The following is a 22,600-nucleotide window of genomic DNA, read 5'->3' on the forward strand; positions in this document are numbered from 1 at the left end:
CTCTACCAGCACATGCCCCGATATGATGAATGGCTGGCTGCGTCCGAGTCCGAGAGGATGGGTCTCTCGCGCCAACTTTTGCGTCAGAATCCTCACATTGCTGCTTTCCATTTCTACCGCCGATACTGTTTCTTTCGAGATATCGTGTTAAGCAAGAAGTTCAACATTACGGATTACTGGGATCGGTATGAATGGCAAGGGCGTGGCAGTCCGCACAACCATGGCCTGTACTGGATGGAGAATTGCCCAAGAGTCGACATGGTGGATGAAGCCGCTCGTGATGTTTTTGCACGCACGTGGGGATTCCACATCACTGCCATTAATCCTGAGCCGACTAGGACTATGCCCCAGGGTGAGGGTAACCCCCTGAGCGTAGATCCACTGAGTACAGAACTGACATTCCTGCGTCTCTCACAAATCGTCAACCGCTGCCAGCGCCACAGATGCAATACCACATACTGCTTACGCGTAAGGAAGAGAACCGTTGATCTGGCGAGGGATATGGAAGGCGCTGCTGCAGATATCGAGGCGGCCAATGCGGCCAATCCAGAGCGGGAGTGTCGTTTTGACTTTCCTCGTGCCTTGCGGGAGCTGGCCGCAGTGATCAGGAAGGAAGGCAAGTCGTACTATGTCTTCGAGGCGGCGCGGAATGACAACCTCATGAATCACTTCAATCCCGCCATTATACTAGGCTGGCTAGCCAATATCGACATATCTCCTTGCACCAGCCTACAGGCGGTTATTACGTACGCTGCCAAGTATTGCAGCAAATCTGAGAAGAAGACTGAGCCTTACTGTAAGCTTGCAGACCAGGTTTTGCCGCACACGGCACACCTTCAGCCGCTATTATCCTTCTCCTCTCGCCTGATGAATAAGCTGATTGCCGAGAGAGATTACTCGGCGCAGGAGATTTCCCATCTTCTCCTTAACATTCCTCTGCAGGAAGGCACGCGGATGGTGGTCTCTGTCGACTGCCGTCCTTTGGAGCAACATGCACGTTCGTATCGCGTGGATGAAGATGTCAACGAGACCGTCGGCAGCTACAGGAGGTATCTCGAGAGAAATGACCAGCACGAGGATGCAACTTACCTCGAGTACCTGCAATCGTATAATCTCAAGACGTGGAGGAGACTCGCTGCCAACGCGAAGAAGAGAGTCCTGTCTTACTTTCCTCGATACAGGTCCGTGGAGGCATCTCCCCAGTTTGGTGACTTCTGCCGTGTTAAATTGATGATGGCTCATCCGCATCGCTCTCCAGAGGAGTTGCTCACCGTGGGCGGGCAGCGGTTCGATTCCTTCGCGGCTGCGTACAGGTTTTGCAGAGAGCAGCACCGTGACACCCATGCGGACGATCATTATGGGGAGCCAGATACAAATGAATTGAGGGCTGAGGACGACGAATTTGAGCTTGAGGTCCATGAAGAGCCCATTGTGGATGAAGACTGGCATGAACTCGCCCGCATGCTTCCCGACCGCCCGCTGGAGGAAGAGGATATCGACATGCTCGGCCGCCGAGACATCGACATCAATTATGATTGGACCCCTCACGTTGGACGGTATACTGATGACGGTATTCTCAAGGGCGACTACTGGAAGCAACGCAAGGCGGCAAACCGCCTTGACCTTGATGTGGATCATCAGCCCTTGGAAGCTCGAGATTCCCTAAACCGGGATCAGCGCTTAGTATACGATACCGTGATGGACCACTTCCTGAATCAGGAACCCTCTCAGTTGCTGCTCCATGTGGATGGTGGAGGTGGTACCGGGAAGTCATACCTCATTAATTTGCTCTCCGCGCACCTCCAAGCCGCTGCTGCCGGGAGAGGGACACCTGTTTGGCGTGCCGCGCCCACTGGCGTCGCGGGAAATCAGATATCGGGCACTACTTTGCACTCCCTGTTACACCTTCCAATCAACAAGGACTTCAAGCCCCTCTCGCCCACTGACATGGCCCAGCTCCAGAAGAAGCTGAAGGACATCAACTACCTGATCATCGATGAGAAGAGCATGCTGGGACTGCGACAGCTTTCTTGGATCGATGACCGCCTGCGCGAGGCGTTCCCGAGTAGGAATGAGGAGTTCTTTGGTAGTCTTAACATCCTTCTGGTTGGCGACTTCTTCCAGCTTCCACCCGTGCTACAGAAGCCGCTCTATTACGATAAAGAGGTGCAGGGAGTGGAGATCAAAGGCAGGAACGCATATAGACGCTTCGATAAATCAGTCTTCTTGAAGGTTGTCCAACGGCAACGGGGCGACGATCAGAAGGCGTTTCGCACAGCTCTCGAGGAATTGCGGCTCCTCCAACTGTCAGTCGAGTCCTGGAAACTCCTTTCCGGTCGAGTACAGGCGAAGCTAGATGATCTGGAGGTCGCCAGGTTCGCCAACGCCTTGCGAGTATACGCCACGAAAGATAGGGTGAACGAATATAACCACTACCACCTCGACCGCCTCGGCCGGCCAGTCATTCAGGTCAAGGCTAAGAATGTCGGCCTTGGCGCGGCTGCGGCGCCTGATGACAAGGCGGGCAACCTTGCGAAGCAGATCCCTATATGCATTGGCGCCCGTCTGATGCTGACATCTAACCTTTGGCAGCCAGTTGGTCTCTGCAACGGCGCTCGCGGTACCGTTTACGATATCGGCTGGGCACCGGGGGCTGACCCAGTCCAAGACCCTCCCTGTGTTATCATGATGGAGTTTGACAAGTACAGTGGACCTGTGTTCCTGACCACCGCTGATGGCAGAAAGATTGTCCCGATTCTCCCAGTAGACAGGGACTTCCTCATCGGAAGCACTCTCTGCACTCGCACGCAGTTTCCCCTGATCGTATGCTACGCCATTACGGTTCACAAGTCGCAGAGCATCACTGAAGATGTCATCGTGACAGATCTCTCCTGTCGGGACTTTCAGACTGGTTTAAGCTACGTAGCTGTCTCTCGCGTAAAAACGCTCCAGGGCTTGATGCTGGATGCGCCCTTTGATCGTGGTCACCTGTTTTACGAGTCTCCACCAGAGGGTATGAAGATGAAGATGAGGGATGAGCGGCATAGAAGACGACAGGTCCTTACACGGAATCCATATAGGTCAGACCACGGCTCTGCATAACTAGATAGCTAGCTAAATGTAATGGCTTAATAGTTGCTTGGCCCAAGGACTCCCAGCCTTCGGATGATCGTACCCCTTGCACCCACAGCTCTAACGTGCAAGGGGTGGCGTAGTATTTTATTTTTACATATACGTAGCCGCGTTGCTAATGTGGCCGCGTTGCTGATAAGCACCAACTTTAGTTGGTGAGGCCTTGCGAACCAGTACTAAATGTGGGGCGAGGCACGATTAAACGTCTGGTCCAGTAGCAGCCACCGATGGTGTCCTGGTGTTGGCGGGGGTGGGACTGGACATCGGGGATCAGCTGAAGTGTTGTCTGGTTGGTGGTCGCTGCAAATTGCGTAAAGAGATCGCTTCCGCCCAGTGAATGACATCATGGCGCATGCCGTCACCACGAGCATGTAAGGCTTCATCCCACAGTCGAGGAAGCTTTCCGAGACACCTCTTGGCGCCTATACCGACCAGAATAATAGACCAGAGATTCATTTCCGGGGCTTGTGTCTCGTCAAGTCGTTTCTCTTGAGTGAAAAATTATACCAGTGCCCTGGTCAGCCTGTTTGCCCTGACACCCGACACAAACTTGCATCACCGTTACCCTTCCCTTCCTCTTCAGACCCTACTTGCGCCTCTTGCTCCGCTGGGCTTGGCTGATCTTCCCCTCCTTCCTTTCGCGCTTCGTATACCCGGGATTTTGTTGTTTTATTACTGGGATCCCTGGCTGGTCATCTTGTGCAGCTTACTAGGATCGAAGCTGACGCCGACGTGCAAACTAGTCGACGCTGATTGTAAGTGTGTCTATACATCTTTTATCGGGGCTTGGCGGAGAGTTGCCTCGATTTGCCTCGATTTGAGGAGGTTGGATACTTAGGCTCCTCGGGGAGCTTGTTGGGCACTGGGAGCATGAGCTGACATAGAATCATATTCGGAAGCAACAGACGGCGTACTTGCCTCTACTTCGTCATCGCAGTTGCCTCGAATCCAAAGATACCCCGAAGCCGCCGCTATGTAAGTGACTCCGACGATGCCGCGTCCTACAACACCACGCGGACCACAGCAGACAGCTTTAGTTTTTGCGTTATAGTGACACTGCCATCCTTTCATCATGTCGCGATCAAGCTTCGACGGCTCCTTTATGCAGCTTGGTCCAGCCTACCTGCGCTACCACTCTGGGGAATCGGTAACTAACAGTCCTCCCACCCACAGGAATCGCGCGCTTTCTATCCGCTCTGGAGGCAAGTCCGGCAAAGGCTCCAGCTCCGGCAGCCAGCTTCCGAGCTTCTCCTTCAGCTCCCTCCGTGGCCAGTCTCAGCCCGAGCTGTCACGCAAGCTGTTCAAGCTCATCAAGTCTGAGAATAACCTGATTAATGCTCACGAAGCCGCTGGTCGCGAGCGCATCAACATTGCTACTCAACTATCCGAGTGGGGAGAACAGACTGGTGACGACGCCGTAAGCGACATTTCTGACAAGGTTGGTGTGGTTTTGAGCGAGATTGGCGAGCAGGAAGACACTTATGCCCATGCGTTGGACGACTCTCGTGGACGTCTCAAGTCCATCCGTAACACTGAGAAGAGCGTCCAGCCTAGCCGTGTTGGCAAGGCCAAGATTGCCGACGAGATTGCGAAGCTCAAGATGAAGGAGCCCGAGAGTGCTAGATTGGTCGTCCTGGAGCAGGAGCTTGTCCGCGCTGAAGCCGAGAATTTGGTTGCCGAAGCCCAATTGAGCAACATTGTGAGTGCGCCATGATGATAGCCCATGTCGCATCGTTTACAAAAGGCTGCTAATGAAATGAATAGACTCGTCAGAAGCTCAAGGAAGCTTATGATGCCGAGTTCCTCGCCACTATCGAGCGAGCAGAGAAGCAGATCATCCTTGCCAAGCACGGACGCCGTCTCTTGTCCCTTCTCGACGATACACCGGTTATCCCGGGTGATACTCGGCCCAACTATACCGAGGGTAGCCAGGCCCGTCAGATCCTCAACGACTGCGAGGATGACCTTCGCGACTGGCGACCAGAGGTCGAACCGTATGATGCCCCAGTCGAGGAGACTTCCCCTGCCAAAGAGAAGCAACCAGCTCTCGACATTGAGGCGGATGATGGCCCAAAGGAGACTGAGACTGGAACGAAGATTCCGGAGTCAGCTTAACAATTTGTATGGCTTTTGAAACGATTACTGCTTATCAGGCTAGTATGACTCTATTTCTTTGTTGGGTTTGGGAATTCTGGTGCTTCTAGTGTTATGTCTATGGCAAGGGGCCGTCTCTGATGTAGGTTGTACTGGGTTTACTATGTGTCGAGTATTGCAGCCGAGTATTTAATAAATTGGCCTTACTCGGCAGATCTTCTTTTGTCACAGCTTTGTGTTCAATTGATCTCATCTCAGTTCAAATGCTTAATGGAAGGCGAACCGTGCCGCACATGTCTACTCGACAACTTGCCGACACACAAGGTGAAGAAACGCAGATGAGGAGTATCCGGCATAATAACGCGGCTGCACATGACATACAGAGCGCCACGTCCTTCAACGTCCTGCTGCCTATAGAATTCGAGCTTACAAAGCTACATGGCCCGTAACCTGGTCTGTTCCGCGCTGTTGTGCCAGAGTCGTGAAACCTCGAGGGCGTCCGCCCAATATTGTAACCGATGACTGGCTGGCTGATGGTCGAGTGGTAATGTTGCGTCACCAAGAATGATGTCTTGTGTGCGCAGTTTGTCAGTTATCGGGGGCAAGCAAACAGTTTTGGAATGCGTAGACACAATGCTGTCGTTACGCTTCGTGCTGCCGAGGCCAGGTGATGATGTGGGTGGTAGGCATCGTGGACGTTGCGCAAGTCCATGCAATGGAAAAGACGAAATACGTTCAGTCACGCAAAGCAAGAAGAAGAAAGGCATGACAACGGCACATGGCGCAATAGAATGAGGCGTTGTGATACTCCGTATACGGGCGAAGACTGGTCCTTGGCAAAGACTGATGAATTTGATGAGAGCCGAGGTGACGCCGCAGGGTGAGCTAGAACGGCTAGGCATTTGGCCCACCGTGGGATCGAATTATTGGCTCCAGGACAGTCGGCGTTCCCAAGTTCGCTCCCGTGCTTCCCCGTGCCCGTCCGTGCCTTAATTTCGTCGGTCGCAGCAACTCCGACGGCCAAACTGCTAAAAACCAGAACCTAGTGTCTAGCTCTGCAGAAGCATCGAGTGAAAATAACCTCGGTTTTGAAGTGCTCATTCCCACTCTCCCGGATCCGCACACGCCAGCCCAACAGAACCAGACTGCCAGAGGAATAAAGACTGGCACGGCCCCTCTTGCCCAACGCAGCACAAACAAGCCCAATTGATGCTCTCCCAACGTGGATTTCGACTCCAAGACCCGCGGCGTCTGCAGAGTCTGTCGCAGCTACTGAGCTGGGCCAATCACGGCACTGTTGGATCAGGCACAGCATCCCGAACTGGACCGGCCACAAGATCAACAACAACATCGACTTCGGTCAAACGGCAAGGCCAGCAACCGCCGACGCTGCTAACGGCGACTCTGGCCAGGTGTGCGTGCCGCCAACCAGGGACAACCACTGGTGCAGCGCTCTCAGCGCCCTCAGGGCCGCGGCAAACAGTACAGAAGGCCGCTGCCCCTGCCTCGCCGTCTGCGAAGTTCCATACCAGGATTATGGCTATGGGTCTGCAAGCCCCGCCCCCTCTTTCTCCATCCCACCGAATCACCTCATCCTTTGTCTCGTCACGACGAACTGCGCAAATTGCTCGTCACTTGTCGGGCTCTGCTACCCAATATTTCTCCTCTACATCTTCCTCCCCGTCATCACCATCCTCTGCCTCATCCACGTCACCCAAAATGGCTTCCGAAGTCACTTACGCCGTTCGCAAGAATGGTGCCCTCAACACCCCGGAGTTCAAGCTCTACATTGAGCAGCATGTTCACCAGAAGGGGGCCAAAGTCAGCAGCAAGGTCATCTCCCCCTTTCACGATATTCCCCTCTATGCCGACAAGGAGAAGGGCATTCTCAACATGGTTGTTGAGATTCCCCGATGGACCAATGCCAAGCTCGAGGTATGTATGAACCTTTTTTTTGTGTGTGTGTGTCTGTTTTGAAGCTCTGTTTGCTTGACAGAGAAGTTGGCAACGGCCCGATTTTTCCCGCAAGCAAATAATCTTGCTGGCCATTGCGCGTCCGCTCAAACCGAAGGGGAGACAGTCTTGCTAACCATCACCCGTCTCAACCAGATCTCCAAGGAACAGGAGCTCAATCCCATCGTGCAGGACAAGGACAAGGCAGGCAATCTTCGATTTGTTCGCAACTGTTTCCCCCACAGGGGCTACCTGTGGAACTACGGTGCCTTCCCCCAAGTAAGTGGTATTACCTAGGCCAGCATATCTTGTTGTAATGACTTTGGTAACTGACGCCCTTCTTCAGACATGGGAGGACCCCGCGCATGAAGACCAACACACCGCGGCCTATGGTGACAACGACCCTCTTGACGTTTGCGAAATCGGCGAGCAAGTTGGTTATACCGGACAGGTAAAGCAGGTCAAGGTTCTCGGCATCATGGCTCTTCTCGACGAGGGTGAGACAGACTGGAAAGTCATTGTTATCGACGTCAACGACCCCCTGGCTCCTGAACTCAACACCGCCGAAGACATCGAGTCCAAGCTGCCCGGCCTTCTACGTGCCACCAACGAGTGGTTCCGCATCTACAAGATCCCTCACGGTAAACCCGAGAACCAGTTCGCTTTCACTGGCGAGACCAAGAACAAAGAGTACTGTCCATCCTAATTGTTCAGACTACTAGTTGCATGCTAACATGGTGTTGAAGATTTGCCAATGATATTATTAAGGAGTGCCACAAGGCCTGGAGCCGCCTCCTCGATGGCAAGACGGAACCCCGACAGGGCCAGAGAGAGAAGGCCGCCGATAAGATCAAGATGTAAGACTCCACAAAAGAGTATTCTTCGTAGCCATTGTACTAACACGTGTTCCAGCACCAACACTACACTTGTGGGCAAGGGTGACTACAGGGCTACGCCGCCCGAAGTCAAGCCTCACGAGGAGCTCCCTCCTGCGGCAGTGGATCCCACCTCTGAGAAATGGTACTTCATCAGCGGTAACTCAGCCTAAGCATACAGCATGCGTGGGGGGCAGAATAATTTATGAGTATCATGAATACAACAAAGAGTAGTTAGGCTGCATAGCAACCCCCCCTCAAGATTATACAAAAAAGTCTTCTGCTTTTAGCAAATCTATTCACTGTACATGCGTAGACCTGCGATTTGGGCAGCATCTCGGTATGCCCCTATTGTAACACAAAAACGCCGCAAATGCAAAACAGTAGGCTATTATGACACATGTTTATTCTGTTAAGTCGGCTGCCTTTTGCAACTGACGAGAGTGCCGGTCTACTTCCTCAACAAGTCCCTTGATGTTGATCTTTCCACAGTCGAAGTTGAGCTCCTTGCCGTCCTCTGCAGATTGTCAGCTTTTTCGTCGCCATGTACCACACATCAAATAGGCCACATACTGAACCTGACTTTTAATGAGCTTGCCTCGGTCGAATTTCGAGGAAGAAGAGTTGTCGTTATCGATGTACCGTTGGCACGGGCATTAGGAGGCAGAAACGTGAGGAACAGTCGAGCGGGCTTTGCGCATGCTGAAAACGGGTTGAACTTGGCCGCAATCTCGGTCACAAATTTTGTGATCATCTTGAAGACGGGACGCACCGCGCGGGGTGACCGGACCAGGCGGTAGAAAATGGCGATTGAGGCTCAATTGGCATCTTGATCCATCCCAGAAGAAACCGGTCGGTTCGTTCGTTGGACGAGTACGCTGCGGCTCCACGTCACGTGCTACACGTTTCCTCCACGCCAAAAAAAAAGCGTATGTAACTAGGTCCCGCAGCGACATAAAACTGCTCGAGCAAAGGCGGATGCTTTGTTTCTTCTTCCTTTTGTTTTCCTCAAGCATCGCCCTCTGGGAAACGCCACGCTTCCATGCTAACAAACGGAGATTCTCCCCGCAATCTGGTTCACTAGATCTGACAGGAGAAAAAAATCTCAATTTCTGCTCCCTGTTTTTTTTTTCGGGAGTGGCAGAAAGATATTTGCATGTGAGAAATTCGGAGAAGCCTCTACACTGAAAAACTTGGAAACTTGTTTTGCCGCGGTCACTCTTATAACGAGAAGGACGGGCCTGCCCGTGAGGGCTCGGCGTCAATCGACGTCCGCAGTTGGCATCAGAAATATCAGGGTCGCCTTAGTCCTCTTCTGGGGGGATTTTTGGTCGTCTCCTCTGGGAAGCTGCTGCGCAGATTGTGTGTTGACACTTGAGTGCGATGCGTGGCGTGGCTGATAGCCATGATTCGATTCCGATTATTCTTCCTGGAGGGCGATGCTTCACCTTTTTTCCTTCACCCAGGTATGTTGCGCCTTTGCAGTGGTAGGATGATGCTAACTTTGGTGCCTGGGCTTGGTCTGGGCTACCGGTGACGGGGTGGTGGTGATGGGATTGGGGGAGGAGTTGGTGAATCATTGGGCTGATTTTTGAATTTTGGCTGGGCTTGGATAGTTTGGTAGTTGATTGATAAAATTCTAAAGCTGTCGGTATGGAGTCTGATGTTCTGTTATCGTGTGCCTTTTGTTTTTCACTTTACGTGGTGCATCATTGACTTGAAAGGATGGCTGGCGCCTGTGCGAAATTTGTTCCCATTTTTGTACATTTTGGCATTATCCATTCTCGGAACATTCGCATGATTAAATATCGAATGCAACAAAAACTGTCAATGTCGGATGTTTTGTTTCCCAAGTTGCCAGCTGTGGTGCGTCGGTGAATTTGTCCGGTTGGAGTCCTGAATTGTCGAACGTCGTGATAACTTGAAGCTCCGAAAACCAAAACGCCAATCAGCCCAAACGTACCACGTCACAGCCCCACACAACTATGCTGTTCCCGAGAGCTGCCATGCTGTCTTGAGACTATGAACCAGTCCAGGTGATGGTCATTCTAGTCCTGCAACCCCCCAAATATACAAAGAAGAGGACGTGTTCCCACCAAGACCCCGATTCACAATGTCCCTAGCAGCCCTGCAAGAGCGGTTTACCGCTCTGCAGGAGACCACAGCTCAGCTAAGGGAGTTGATCGACCGGCTCGCCCATCTCGATTTCCAACCCGGCTCCGTGCCCCAAGGAACGGACGAAGAAAGCAGCGTAAGCGGCGAGTTGAGCGCAGAAATCAGTCTGTTGTTACGAAATGGCCTAGAAGAGCAAGAACTCCTCCGGGAAGAAGTCAAGTTCGTGCGGCCGGATGGCGACGACAAAACAATATTAAGGGATGGTGTTGAACGGCTTGGTGCCGAACTAGTCAAGTATTTTTGACCCTTTGCTCTCCCCCAAAGATGCAGGCACCAACCAGCGTACTGACTGAACAGCTGTCGAGGCGACTTTCGAAAAGCACGACTAGCAGCACGAGAATCCCTGGCCAAGGCGCAAAAACTAGAACGGCAACTCCTAGTCCAGTCCTACTCCCGGCCCGTCTCCGAGCCAGATATCCCCCAGCCCGAACCCGACGAAGCATCCGCGCCTGCGCCCATGCCCCGACCCCAGCGATACGTCCAACAGCACCACCAACACTCCAATCTCAGTGAAGACGAGCAGCGAACCGTCGGCGCGAGCAGCAACGTCACCAATGCGCTTCGCCGCACGCACGACCTCATCGCCGCAGAGCTCTTCCGCAGCGAGTATGCACACCAGACTCTCACCGAGTCTTCTGCCACGCTGAAACAGCTCAATGAATCGTATACCACGATGGGTAGCATGCTTGCCAGTTCAAAGGACTTGCTGGGGACTTTGCTGCGGTCACAGAAGAGCGACACATGGTATTTGCAGACGGCCATGTATATGCTGATGGCGACGGGGGCGTGGTTGCTATTCAGGCGGCTTCTGTACGGGCCCATGTGGTATCTGGTTTGGTTGCCGCTGCGGATAGTCTTTGGAGTGGGCTCCAAAGCGGGCAATGCCATGATGCCGCGAGGAGCTGGCGAGTCCGGGAAAGTTGGTGGCGTGGGAGGGAATTCAAAGGTCTCCGCAGAAGGCCTGCCTAGAGAGGACTTGCCGACGGCGCAGGTCAGAGAGAAGAGGGACGCGGGGGCCGGTGAGGATTCTATGATTGAAGAGGTTGCTCAGGCTGTGGCGGAGGCTGACCAGTTGGGGAATCTGGTTGAGGATGAAAATGGGAATCCGGAGGATCGGCCGAGAAATCCTTTGAAGAGGGTGTGGGAGCCGGAGACGGACACGCAACGCGATGAATTGTAAGGTGTTGATGATACAAAGCATACGTCTATATATAAAAAAGTTCGATACCTTCTCCCTGATACTCCTCGTTCTGTTGAAGATTGACAGCTCTTGAACTTTTTGCACTCCTTCCGTGGTCTCAATTCTCAATGCGCCTCATGATCGTTGAAACATGTATATCTCCCTTGCCACCAAGTATATCACAGCGAACAACAATCAAGATCGATCAGGCGCAACACGAGCAATATCACTGATCCACGGGATACCCAGCTTCTTCATCTCCACCGCCAACTGGAACAAATAATCCAGACTATATCAAAAAAGAAAAAGAAAAAAAAGTCAGCCGTTGCTTTTCTATCTTTATCTTTCATTTTTGGTCTTGGTTTTCCTCCTCACTGCACACACATGTCGAGAGATTTGGGAGGCCAAAAAATAAAAAAAATATTAAAAAAAAAAAAAAAAACACTCACCTCTCACACATAGTCTTTGCCTTGTGCACGTTATCCCCCCATACATAAACCCCGTGCCTCCTGACGAGCACGGCATACGTATCCGGATACCTGTCCATGGCCTCCTCCAGATACTCGGTCAGGTCCTCCTCATGCGGGGTGTTCTCAATGACGGGAATCCTCAGCGTGTCATGGTAGCCCAGGTTGCCCTGCTTGGTGGTGCCCCTTCCGAAGCCCTTGATCTGCTCAATGTTGTTGATCTCAAAGACCTTGTCGCTGCCGGGGCCCTGGGCCTCGAGGAGCAGAGTGACGAGGACAGCCCACTGCGAGTGCGTATGGATGCAGCAGCCGGCGTTGCGGCGCGTGAAGGCGGCCAGGAAGAGGGGCGTGCACTGCGACGGTTTGTAGCACGGCGGCGAGCGGAGGTAGCTGCGCTGCTTGAGGGTCGGCTCCTGGGCGGAGAGGGAGAGCACGTATATGTCTGTGTTTTTCATGAGTTCCTTCTGGACGCCCGAGGGCGCGATGTAGACGAGGTCTCTGGTTTGGCCGTCATTGTGAGTATTGCGTGAATAGCTAGCTGCATGGCGATGGGGAGGCGGGGGTGGTGGTCTGGTACGAACTCATCGCGGATTGAGCATCCTCCTCCGGTGCCCGTCACCCATCCCAGAATCCAAAACTTGGCGCACAGCGAGGGGATGAGGTTGGCGGGATGTTCTGGGTTGTCGGATGTGATGAGCCGGTCGGCGGCGTCGTTGTCGAGACGGGGCTTCTCGACGTCTTGCAGCGTTGCCATACTGACTGTTTCGGCGAATATGTTCAGATATAATCTCGGTATAGGGACCCCCTGGGTCAGTAGTTCATCACAATTGGCGAGTTTCCTGGAGGCCGTGATGTTTGAGGAATTGGGCAAACGGTGAAGCACGGGTGGGGCTGCCTGACTGACCTTCACGAACGAGGTGGCATGGACTTGTGAGGAACGCAGAGAGTCAACTATTATTATTACTACTCTGTACATGTACGGTAGAAACGTGGATAATGGCATGCAAGCCTGCGGGTGGTCAATGGCTCCATGAGTTTGAGCAGAATCTACTCTGTTTGTGAACTCGGTTCAAGCAGCTTCTAATAGTACTACTCCATAGATGCTCGTGGTTGTGTGCGCAGTGCGGGTTGGCCAGGGTTGGCTGGCTTGACCCGTCACGAGTCCGCCCTTTGTCAAGGCCTGGTGTCAGGACTCAGGAGTCAGGACAGTCAGGACAGAGTCGCATTATATTTTATATTTTATTTCATTTTCAAGTTCAACACGCGGCATGCCTCCTTTCCAGCAAATGTCTCGAATTTCTCGCAGTCAGCACTGAGCAGTTCAAGCTGTCGCAGCGCCGGGCCCGTTTGTATTATTGCCTTTTTACTAGGGCGTAGCGGTACAAAAAAGTAAGGACTTTGTCTTTTTTTATGGAGTAAGGTGGGCTATGTGCAGCCACGACGCGCTACAGACGCGACGGCTGAACTTTCCATGGTGGCCACGAGAGCTTTACCTAATACTCCGCGTACCAGTCCCTCGACATTGTCCAGAGAGCACCTTGAGCAAGCGGTCCGCAGATCTTGGGCAACTGACTACCAAAGAAACACGAGCAAAGGCCCGATCTCGTATTTTCGACGGAGCTTCATGCTCGATATCCTTTGTGCCACTCATGCATCGACTCTCCCGCCCTTTAATCCCGAAATCAACAGATTAGGCCAGTACTGCATGGACCCGTGACAGGCTTGTTGAGTGAGCCCATCCCTTTGGCTGTGCTAAGGTGCCAGTCAGGTATCGGCCCCATTTTTTCTGCGATACCTAACGGGTACCTTTTTAGCGTCAAAAAGGCCCCATACGCTAGGTTCGGCTGTAATATGTGCGATGTAGCTCTTTGTAACTCACAGCATTGCTAGTACTTCTATCATCTTATTATTTCCTAGCGGGGTTAAGTATCTTTAAATGTAGGGTTTTTAATTGGCTAAAACCAGAATTCGATACCTGACTGGCACCTTAGCACAGCCAAAGGGATGTCGCACCTGGGACAAGCGCCTGGCTCAATTTCCGGACATGAAAGGGCTGAAGGTTACCCAAAGGGGGGGGAAGACGACGTCACAAGCATGTCAGGTGCCGCATTGTTCAGTGCACAACCCCGTCAACGACTCAGCGTCCATGTCAACATGCTCCCTCTACGAGGGCTGTCTGAGGACATCTGGAAATTTGCTCGCGTTCGGAATGGGCCTGGAGCTGTTCCCCGGGAGATGAATCACAGTCACAGTACGGAGTAATAGGACCAGCTCAATCATAACAAACAACAAGGACGTCATTACAAGCCAGGCACTGTTTTCGGCGCCGGAGTGGCAACCAGAATTCCTCCTGAATCACTGCAATGTCGAGTCTTGCCTTGTCTTGGAGTGACACGGGCGACAATCGGCCGCCTCCACAGGATGAGAAGACGAACTTGGCAACGATGGACAAAGCCGTCCGCCACCGAGTGCGGAGGAGGCTGCTACTAGCCGCCATGAGGCCAGGGGGTCTGGCGGTGGGATGTGATTGATGCGCGTTGACAGCTCAATTTCAATCCGAGTCCATCATGCGGCCATGCCCTCTCGCTGAGCACAATCATACAGACCACCGAGTACATTGAGATAAAATACGGAGTAGCAACGCCAGATTTCACACAATGTCCAAGGTCAGCTCATGGGGCTGCTCCGTCCAGACGTACGTTGTAGGGGACAAGGGTGTCTGTGTGGCATCGTGTAATTAACAATGCACCAGACCGCTTGCAGAGCTCGGCAGAAAAACCTTGGACGAGGACGGCGTGTTGTACAGTACAAGCCGCTTCGCTCCGTACGACGTGCATGGTGTCACTCTGTAGATCCCCCAGGCGCCAATCACGGTCAATTTGGGACCTGGTTGCTTGTGAATGCGCGAGCCCTCGGCCCTCGACATGTACAGTACTTGGCCCTCGAGGACCACCAGGACCAACAGGACCACCACAGGCACTAGCAACGGCCGACACGAGAAACGACAGGGGTTGAGGTGCTCGGGTGGCCGGGGCCCATGGCACATTGGCCAGTGGCCAGTGGCGCAAACGGCCAACGGACAGCGGGGAGCCCACATTGCCTTGGCTGGTGGCAACTGGCAACTGGCGATTGGGTCCATGTCGTCCGGGTCCCACCAATAGCACTCCAGATACGGAATACCTGTTCGAAAAGTTCCTGTCGGCACCAATTGACCGTTGACCCCTTGCTGCCGTGCTGCTGCTAGGGCGCAAGGCGAGACCACAGCGTAATAACATCTGGACACAAACAAAAAGTGAATACTAACTACTTCGCTCCCACCATACGGAGCGCGTGCCGCGCCAGCTGCCCGTCACCCCTGGTAAATAAAGGACCTCGCTTCCCCCCCGGTTCAATCAAGGCTTGAAATTCTATTCCTCGATCTCTTTCTCTCACACGTGCGTCCTCCATATATAAGTCTCTCGCTTCGGTCAATCTCTCTTTCTGTTCTTTAGCCTTTTAATAATCCAGTGCAGCCCTAATACTGTCCAAGTTTCTGCACTTTCATCGAGTTCAATCGTCAAGATGCGTTTCACCACCTTCCTCGTTTCTGGCGCTCTCGCTGCCGTTGCTGTCGCTCAGTCTGCCACCACTTCTGCCAGTGTCGCTGAATCATCCGCCGAAGCCTGTCTGAAGAACTGCCCGGAAAGTGATGTAAAATGCAGGGCTCACTGCATCCCTGTAAGTTGACTTTTCAGTTTTGTTTTATTGGCTACCTAGGTAGTTAGTCGCGCGCCGGCCACTTGGTGTTCGCGTGATTCTGTCTCCCAACTGTGCTAGCCAATTGATTGTCGCTCGCCCATCTTCTGGACCATTCGCTGACGGAGCAATTACCACAGGTTCCTTCTCCCAATGATCAGAACGTCGCAAACACCGATGCGTGTATCAGAAAATGCAATCAGGGCGACGGCAGCGCAGAACAGTCCAAGGCATACGGGGAGTGCAAAAAGGCTTGCGAGGAGAAGTACTACTACGTCTCCAGCGAGGGAACTCCCCAAGCTACTGGAGGTACCGGTAACAACGGTAACAGCGGCGGTTCTGCATCTGGCTCTGACGCCTCGCCCACTGCCACTGCCACTGCCACCGGCACTGGCGCTTCTCCTTCTCGCTCTGCCTCTGGTACTGGTTCTTCTGGCTCCCGGACCACTGGCTCGGGGTCTGCATCGGGTACCCAGACTGGCACCGGAGCTTCTGCTACCAAGACTGGCGCCGCTGCCGGCCTCACTATTGGCTCGTCTGGTGCCTTTGTCGGCGCCCTTGCTGCCCTTCTTGCTCTGTAAATCCCATTTTGATATTCATCTTTTGGTTGCCTGAAATTGGTTGGAATACGGTATTAATGCGGATGTAATGGGAGCACCTGTATTTGTATTGTATGTAGTGAGTGGGCGGTAAATCATGGGGAGGGGGAAAGTTAATACCCATAATCTGGATATGGTTCAAAATGAAACAAAGCGTTGGTCCATGATAATCAGTTCTGCTGCGATTTCAAACTTTCTGCGACATTGCCATTACGTGCCTTGGGCCTAGTGACATGGGCAATGTGCAATGCAAATTAGTCTTGTCATGGCTGGGGTACTTTTGTTGCCAGGTTACGTACATGGCGCCGCTCCCTACGATTATTGCCCGTAATACAGTGCTTCATTTCCTCGTGCTGAGAACGGATGAGACAAGTCTTGCGTTGACGGACGACTTCAGTTTGCATCTGGCGCGACTCAACCCATTGCCTGATTAGATACTGTGCGGGCCAATGTAGATACTTGGTAGTATAGATGACACATACTGGAGACAACTTGAATTTTATACCATCATTCGTCACGACTGTGTACTAATGCACTCCTACTTACTAGGCCTGCCTTGTACTCTGTAGTCTCGTTTAGTGTGACACTATGCTTATTGGGCTAGCATGATAAGTTATTACGAGGGTTGTCTAATTCGTCGCTGACTGGGTAACTCATCCATGGAGTGTCATGTCAGTAAGTACTTAAGTACTTAAGTCATGCATGGGGTAAATTTTACCTGTACGGTTAGCTACCTACGCGCGCGGCCCCTGGTTCTGGTGACAGCATAACTATTACAAGACAGGTCTTCAATTGTCACTAACTATTAGAAGTCTTATGTATTAAGTAAAAAATCCTGTTTAGCTGTCTTGTGATAGATGATAGCCAGAGGACACCCCCTTGGCGCGCTATTAGGTACCTACCTGGTAGATACCCACCTACTTCAGTAACTTTGGTACCTACCTAGGTAGGTACGTAGTAGGCAGGTAGATGAACATCAAAGATAGTGATTGCATGTCTCGCCTCACGTTACAGCTACCCTACAGACTGGCAGCAACTTCCCTCTGGGGCCTACGAAATAGTTATTTTGCCACGGCACTCGGTGGGACCAAGGCATGGGGCAATCTTCTGGGTTATCATGAGAAATAGGTACCGTTCCTAGCAGAGCCATTGATATCTTCATACAGCTTAGTTTGAGGGAGCAAGTTCAAGAGAGCCCCGACATGCACATCGTCTCTTGCTGTGGCTACCCTACGTGCTATCAGAGGCATGCTATCAGAGGCATGCTAGGAGCAAGGGCAAATATTGCGCCGAGGAATTATTGAAGAGGTGTTGCAAACTTGCCTCTACGTGTCCTCTCAACTCGCACATGATGACAAACCGTCTTCGCAACCGCATGTCCGGCCGGGCTCCTTGGCCGAATTGGCCGAAATCCCTCGCACCACGTGGGGAGGGGCCCATGAACGGATGGCAGAGCAGGCGACTTGTCCTTTCTTAGTAGTGCCTTAGTTATTCAGGTGCTGCATTGTTATCCTGTTGAAAGGGCAAGTATAGCGTAGTTGAGTTTCCATTTCGGCTTCTAGGCCCCTCACACGGGTCACGGAGCGATCTGTGCGTGAAGACCGGTGAAAGCAAGTCTACAAGCCTAGTTTTGGGGAATAATAACACGTGGCTTCTTTCTGGGTGCTAGTAGTCATTTTTCGGGGCTGTGACATTTGACTAGTGACGGGCTTCTTTGGGATGTATGGGATGAAAAGACGGGCGAGAGGCACTTGAGTTAGTTTCCAACACCCTGAACTGTGAGTGGCCAGTTGCTTAGTCAATCAACGTGAGCATTGGAACCCTGCGTGCCTGAGCTTTCTATTTATATTTTTTATTATGTTCAGGCACCTCTATTCTGCAGCAGGCTTCAATTTGAACGCCTTACTATTTGGGTGGAAGAGGAAAAGCGATATTCGGGAGACATCATCCCAAGCAAGTATTTTACTGGCCCGGGAGCAAAACCTGGCACGGCCATGGCTACCTAGGTATGTCTTGGTTGCCTGGGCAGTTGCTGCAATTTGACTATTGTATGACCGAGCATCATAATAAGGACAATGTCCCGAAATGTCTCATCAGCTGTGATAGTCTCGAGAAGAATAGATGGCGATCACGACTGGTGGTATTATTCACGGCTTACAGTAACCACATCTTACCAGCGCAATAGGTACAAAATGCGTTATGCGAGATGGTTCATCTTGTGGAAGAATGAAAGAGAAGAAAAATTATAAAGACTGAGGTATATCCCCATCATTCAGTCCTAAGCCTCCCTTGCCAGAGCCTCTTCTTCTTCTTCAATCCTACTTGGAACTCTCAAAGCCAACACGCAAAGAAGAACGGGTTTATACCGGGAAAAAAAAGTCCAAAAATCCAAAAAAAAGCCCAAAAGGAAAATGAAGCTCAGCCTCGCTTGTCTCTGTTTGTTTCGCTGGCAATGCATTTGCAAGCTCCCCCGCCGGCCGCGCTTCCCCCAGCCACAATCCCACGGCCACAGCCACACGCCCGCCCATCCCCACCCTGATCAAACGTTTTGGCTAGGCGTCCGTTCAACTTGATGGTCTCAGGTTAACTACTTGTTTATACAGGAGGTGCTGTATTGAGCTAACAAGCATGCGCTAATATTATGCTTATAGACATGCTCCAAGGAACAAAATACGTGTACCTATTTTCACAAAATCAGGAACGGGCGTACCCCAACTGGCAGCCAAAGGTTCCGCTGGAAATGGACAACCACGCCTTGCAGACATTCTCAGCACCCAGTACGTTCCCGGTTCCCTGGCCTGGCGTTTCTCATCTCCCGAGGGAAGTACTCAAGTAAATTAATCCGGGAAATGCCTGACATGTATAGTGCACATCGGAAGGAGCAGCGTGCAATAAGAGTGATCAGACTGGCGTCGTCGTCTGCAGTTAAAATGCTGGCCGGCATACGATAGAATGGCTCGCCTAAATCCCAAATTCGACATCTTGGGTTCCCGCTGATCGAGCGAGAGAGTGGGAGCATCTGGCTACTAGCCTGTCTACCTAGATGGGTTGGCAATTTGATCAAATTGATATTCGAAATAACTGATTAGTCATGCCGAACTGCGTCGTGCCTGCCAAGCTAGTGTGTCTGGCCGGCCCCCCCCCGCATTGCGCATTGGGGCGCCGCCGACTTGGACTTTGCACACTCTAGCGCTGCCCCAAAAAAGTTTGGGGCTCATTGTCCCCTGCCAGGCTCGAGCAGCTTCTACCAGTCGACGTGTCCTTAACCACCCCAGGCCCTGCCAGCTCCAGCTTTGCTGTCCTTAAGTAAACTTCTCCACGAGCCACTTTACCTTCGCTCATCTCATCTCTCTTCCGATTCTTCTTCAACTTCCTCTTGGAATCCTAAGCCACTCCTCGAGCCCTGGCATTGGCACCAATTGACACCCTCTGGAGCTTGTCTTCCTGCCTTGCCTATATTCTGAACCGACTTGCGCTGTGCGCTCTTGGTCGTAGTCTTTGCATTCCCCAACCTGCTGGTCGTATTCTGTCGATACCATGAAGTTCAATGCTGCTGCTGCGGCTGTCTCTGCCGCCATCTTGGCTGGCACTGCTCACGCTGACAAGCCTGAGGAGTCTCCTGTCGTCCCCGAACTTCCCACCTTTACTGTAAGTAAAGAAAGAACAAAACTCCTTCCTCCCCAGCTTTGCCCTTGAACACACTGGCCTCTCTGCCCAGTGCAGCCCATCTCGGTGCTTGCAGCTCATGTGGACACTTGTCCAACAAGTCAAGGCCGGCCAGCTCATCCGAACATCTAGAAGCTAACACCCTGCTTTACTAGCCCACCACCTTGAAAGCTCCCTTCCTCGAGCAGTTCACCGATGACTGGGAGAAGCGATGGAAGCCTTCTCATGCCAAGAAGGACATGAAGGGCTCTGGAAAGGATGAGGAGGAATGGGCCTTTGTAGGCGAGTGGGCTGTCGAGGAGCCCTACCAGTACAAGGGCATGGCTGGCGACAAAGGCCTTGTTGTCAAGAATCCGGCTGCCCACCACGCCATCTCTGCCAAGTTCCCCAAGAAGATTGACAACAAGGGTAAGACTCTTGTCGTTCAGTACGAGGTCAAGCTTCAGAAGGGCCTCGAGTGCGGTGGCGCCTACATGAAGTTGCTGCGCGACAACAAGGCTCTTCATCAGGAGGAGTTCAGCAACACGACTCCCTACGTCATCATGTTTGGTCCCGATAAGTGTGGCCACACCAACAAGGTCCACTTCATCTTCAACCACAAGAACCCCAAGACTGGCGAGTACGAGGAGAAGCACCTGTCCTCCCCCCCTACCGCCAAGATCGTCAAGACTACCGAGCTGTACACTTTGATTGTGCACCCCAACAACACCTATGCCATCAAGCAGAATGGTGAGGAGGTCAAGTCTGGTTCTCTCCTCGAGGACTTCACTCCCGCCGTCAACCCCCCCGCCGAGATCGACGACCCCAAGGACTCCAAACCCGACACTTGGGTTGACGAGGCCCGTATCCCTGACCCTGAGGCTAAGAAGCCCGAGGACTGGGACGAGGACGCTCCCTTTGAAATTGTTGACGAGGAGGCCACCATTCCTGAGGACTGGCTTGAGAATGAGCCCCTCACCGTCCCCGACCCTGAGGCCCAGAAACCTGAGGACTGGGACGACGAAGAGGATGGCGACTGGGTCGCTCCCACTGTCCCTAACCCCAAGTGTGCCGATGTCTCTGGTTGTGGCCCCTGGACCAAGCCCATGAAGAAGAACCCTGACTATAAGGGCAAGTGGACTGCCCCGTTCATTGACAATCCTGCCTACAAGGGACCTTGGGCTCCTCGCAAGATTAAGAACCCTGCCTTCTTCGAGGACAAGACCCCCGCCAACTTTGAACCCATGGGCGCTGTAAGTAATCCCAAGCGGCATTCGATGTACCAAAGAGAGCACTTGCTAAACTTGCCTTTAGATTGGCTTCGAGATCTGGACGATGCAAAACGATATCCTCTTCGACAACGTCTACATTGGCCACTCCATCGAGGATGCCGAGAAGCTGGCTGCTGAGACTTTCAAACTCAAGCACCCCGTTGAGAAGGCGCTGGCTGAGGCTGACAAGCCCAAGGAGGAAGACAAGCCCAAGTCTCCCTCTGATCTCAAGTTCCTCGATGACCCTGTCCACTACATCAAGGAGAAGCTCGATCTCTTCCTCACCATCGCCAAGAATGATCCTGTTGAGGCCATCAAATTTGTTCCTGAGGTTGCTGGTGGCATTGGTGCCATTATCGTGACTCTCGCTGCCATTGTTGTTGGTCTCATTGGCCTTGGCGGATCCTCTCCCGCTGTCAAGGACACTGCAGCCGCTGTCAAGGACAAGGCCAAGGAGGCCAAGGATAAGGTTGCTCAGGCTACTGCGACTGGTGCCGAGAAGGCTAAGGGAGAGGCCAGCAAGCGAGCCACTCGCAGCCAGTCGTAAGCCGATTGCTAAAAATGACGGAAGAAAGGAGAGGGGATGAATGGAATGGGAATGGGAATGGGAAAGGGGATGAATGAATTCTGGACAAACACAAACCTGGAACTCTGGCGTCTTGATGGACCAAGAATTTTGAGAACAGTATGCGACAGATTTGGAGCAAGAAAAAAAAAGGTTCAAAAGAAAGCTTTGCTAATTGCTATTTGTTGTTTTGCTCAGAGATGCTTTGGTTTTTAATTTAGTCAGCCTTACCTCCCACGTTTTCACGAAGCCTGGGAGCGATGACGGACTCTAGGACATGGCGAGCGTGTATTTAGATGGGGACGTTCCTGGCCTTGGGCGGACCCTGCCATGTACAACAAATAGGCGACATGAATCTGATTAAATGTTTAAAAGCGCCTGCTGGGTTGCATGGATTGCTTGGCTTTGGAAAGTGAAACCTAGTTTGGGAGAGCATGTTCGGAAAGCTTTCCGATGCCGACGATTGGCAGAGTGGAGAGAGGAGGATATCAAGCAGGAGGAGGTTTAGTACCTGGTAGCTTCACCGCACGACATTATGTGTGACGAAGTCCATGTATGGCGTTTTGCTGTTCGTGTATATATGACAATGTTGGAGTTGAGACCTGACAGGTTCCTGCTACTGTTTGCTGATTCAAGTTGGCCAGCCAGGCCACGCTGCGCCGGCCGGTGCGTCGCAAGCAGTGTTCCGTCCGGGTGCGGCGTACTCCCTCCGGAGAATTAGTAATTAACTTGTTAGCTACCGCACGTGCGTAGTATTTTTATTGTACGGAGTATTATTATTACGCCAACTCGCTGCATCTATTTAGATAGAAACATGACAGGGCGGTACGCCGTATCCGGAGAGCAGAGACCACCATGGATGCAGGGATGGGCGATTAACGATGTCCTGGCTCCGTGAGTCGGAGGTCG

At 52.4% G+C, this 22,600-nt stretch overlaps 7 protein-coding genes across 9 annotated transcripts; 5 read left to right on the plus strand and 2 right to left on the minus strand.

The window, feature by feature from the left end:
• Window positions 1-4,204: 4,204 nt before the first annotated feature.
• J3458_004824 (uncharacterized protein) lies at window positions 4,205-5,247 on the plus strand (the record flags this gene model as incomplete). The annotated part of the gene is made up of 2 exons (XM_007811949.2): window positions 4,205-4,831; window positions 4,897-5,247. The coding sequence occupies 2 exons, from the start codon at window positions 4,205-4,207 to the stop codon at window positions 5,245-5,247; spliced, it is 978 nt and encodes a 325-aa protein (XP_007810140.1).
• Window positions 5,248-6,317: 1,070 nt separating this feature from the next.
• Window positions 6,318-8,305, plus strand: IPP1_3 (Inorganic pyrophosphatase). The gene is made up of 5 exons (XM_007811948.2): window positions 6,318-7,161; window positions 7,336-7,458; window positions 7,526-7,869; window positions 7,926-8,036; window positions 8,092-8,305. Exons 1-5 carry the CDS (start codon window positions 6,436-6,438, stop codon window positions 8,225-8,227), a joined length of 1,440 nt encoding a protein of 479 aa, XP_007810139.2. The 5' UTR covers window positions 6,318-6,435; the 3' UTR covers window positions 8,228-8,305.
• Window positions 8,306-8,458: 153 nt separating this feature from the next.
• MRPL44_2 (39S ribosomal protein L44, mitochondrial) lies at window positions 8,459-8,808 on the minus strand (the record flags this gene model as incomplete). The annotated part of the gene is made up of 2 exons (XM_066118438.1): window positions 8,459-8,571; window positions 8,628-8,808. The coding sequence occupies 2 exons, from the start codon at window positions 8,806-8,808 to the stop codon at window positions 8,459-8,461; spliced, it is 294 nt and encodes a 97-aa protein (XP_065977042.1).
• Window positions 8,809-9,809: 1,001 nt separating this feature from the next.
• On the plus strand, window positions 9,810-11,431 carry SEC20_2 (Protein transport protein sec20). The gene is made up of 2 exons (XM_007811946.2): window positions 9,810-10,463; window positions 10,527-11,431. The coding sequence occupies exons 1-2, from the start codon at window positions 10,168-10,170 to the stop codon at window positions 11,407-11,409; spliced, it is 1,179 nt and encodes a 392-aa protein (XP_007810137.2). The 5' UTR covers window positions 9,810-10,167; the 3' UTR covers window positions 11,410-11,431.
• A 173-nt stretch (window positions 11,432-11,604) lies between these two features.
• MDE1_2 (Methylthioribulose-1-phosphate dehydratase) lies at window positions 11,605-13,492 on the minus strand (the record flags this gene model as incomplete). Its single annotated transcript, XM_007811945.2, has 4 exons — window positions 12,781-13,492; window positions 12,458-12,715; window positions 11,859-12,374; window positions 11,605-11,698 (listed from the first exon to the last, which is right to left on the minus strand). The coding sequence occupies exons 2-4, from the start codon at window positions 12,628-12,630 to the stop codon at window positions 11,605-11,607; spliced, it is 783 nt and encodes a 260-aa protein (XP_007810136.2). The 5' UTR covers window positions 12,631-12,715; window positions 12,781-13,492.
• A 1,670-nt stretch (window positions 13,493-15,162) lies between these two features.
• Window positions 15,163-16,714, plus strand: J3458_004829 (uncharacterized protein). 3 transcript variants are annotated; one of them, XM_066118440.1, is made up of 3 exons: window positions 15,163-15,342; window positions 15,406-15,593; window positions 15,752-16,714. In XM_066118440.1, the coding sequence occupies exons 2-3, from the start codon at window positions 15,438-15,440 to the stop codon at window positions 16,190-16,192; spliced, it is 597 nt and encodes a 198-aa protein (XP_065977044.1). In that variant the 5' UTR covers window positions 15,163-15,342; window positions 15,406-15,437; the 3' UTR covers window positions 16,193-16,714. The 3 variants fall into 3 exon arrangements, with proteins under 3 accessions (XP_065977044.1, XP_065977043.1, XP_007810135.2); XM_066118439.1 differs by having other exon boundaries at window positions 15,163-15,310; window positions 15,389-15,593; window positions 15,752-16,371; XM_007811944.2 differs by having other exon boundaries at window positions 15,163-15,593.
• Window positions 16,715-19,350: 2,636 nt separating this feature from the next.
• On the plus strand, window positions 19,351-22,486 carry J3458_004830 (uncharacterized protein). The gene is made up of 3 exons (XM_066118441.1): window positions 19,351-19,858; window positions 20,032-21,108; window positions 21,170-22,486. Exons 1-3 carry the CDS (start codon window positions 19,748-19,750, stop codon window positions 21,671-21,673), a joined length of 1,692 nt encoding a protein of 563 aa, XP_065977045.1. The 5' UTR covers window positions 19,351-19,747; the 3' UTR covers window positions 21,674-22,486.
• The last annotated feature ends 114 nt before the right edge of the window (window positions 22,487-22,600 follow it).

Source organism: Metarhizium acridum, assembly GCF_019434415.1.
Source record: "Metarhizium acridum strain ARSEF 324 chromosome Unknown scaffold_29, whole genome shotgun sequence".
NCBI classification, from domain to species: Eukaryota; Fungi; Ascomycota; class Sordariomycetes; order Hypocreales; family Clavicipitaceae; genus Metarhizium; species Metarhizium acridum.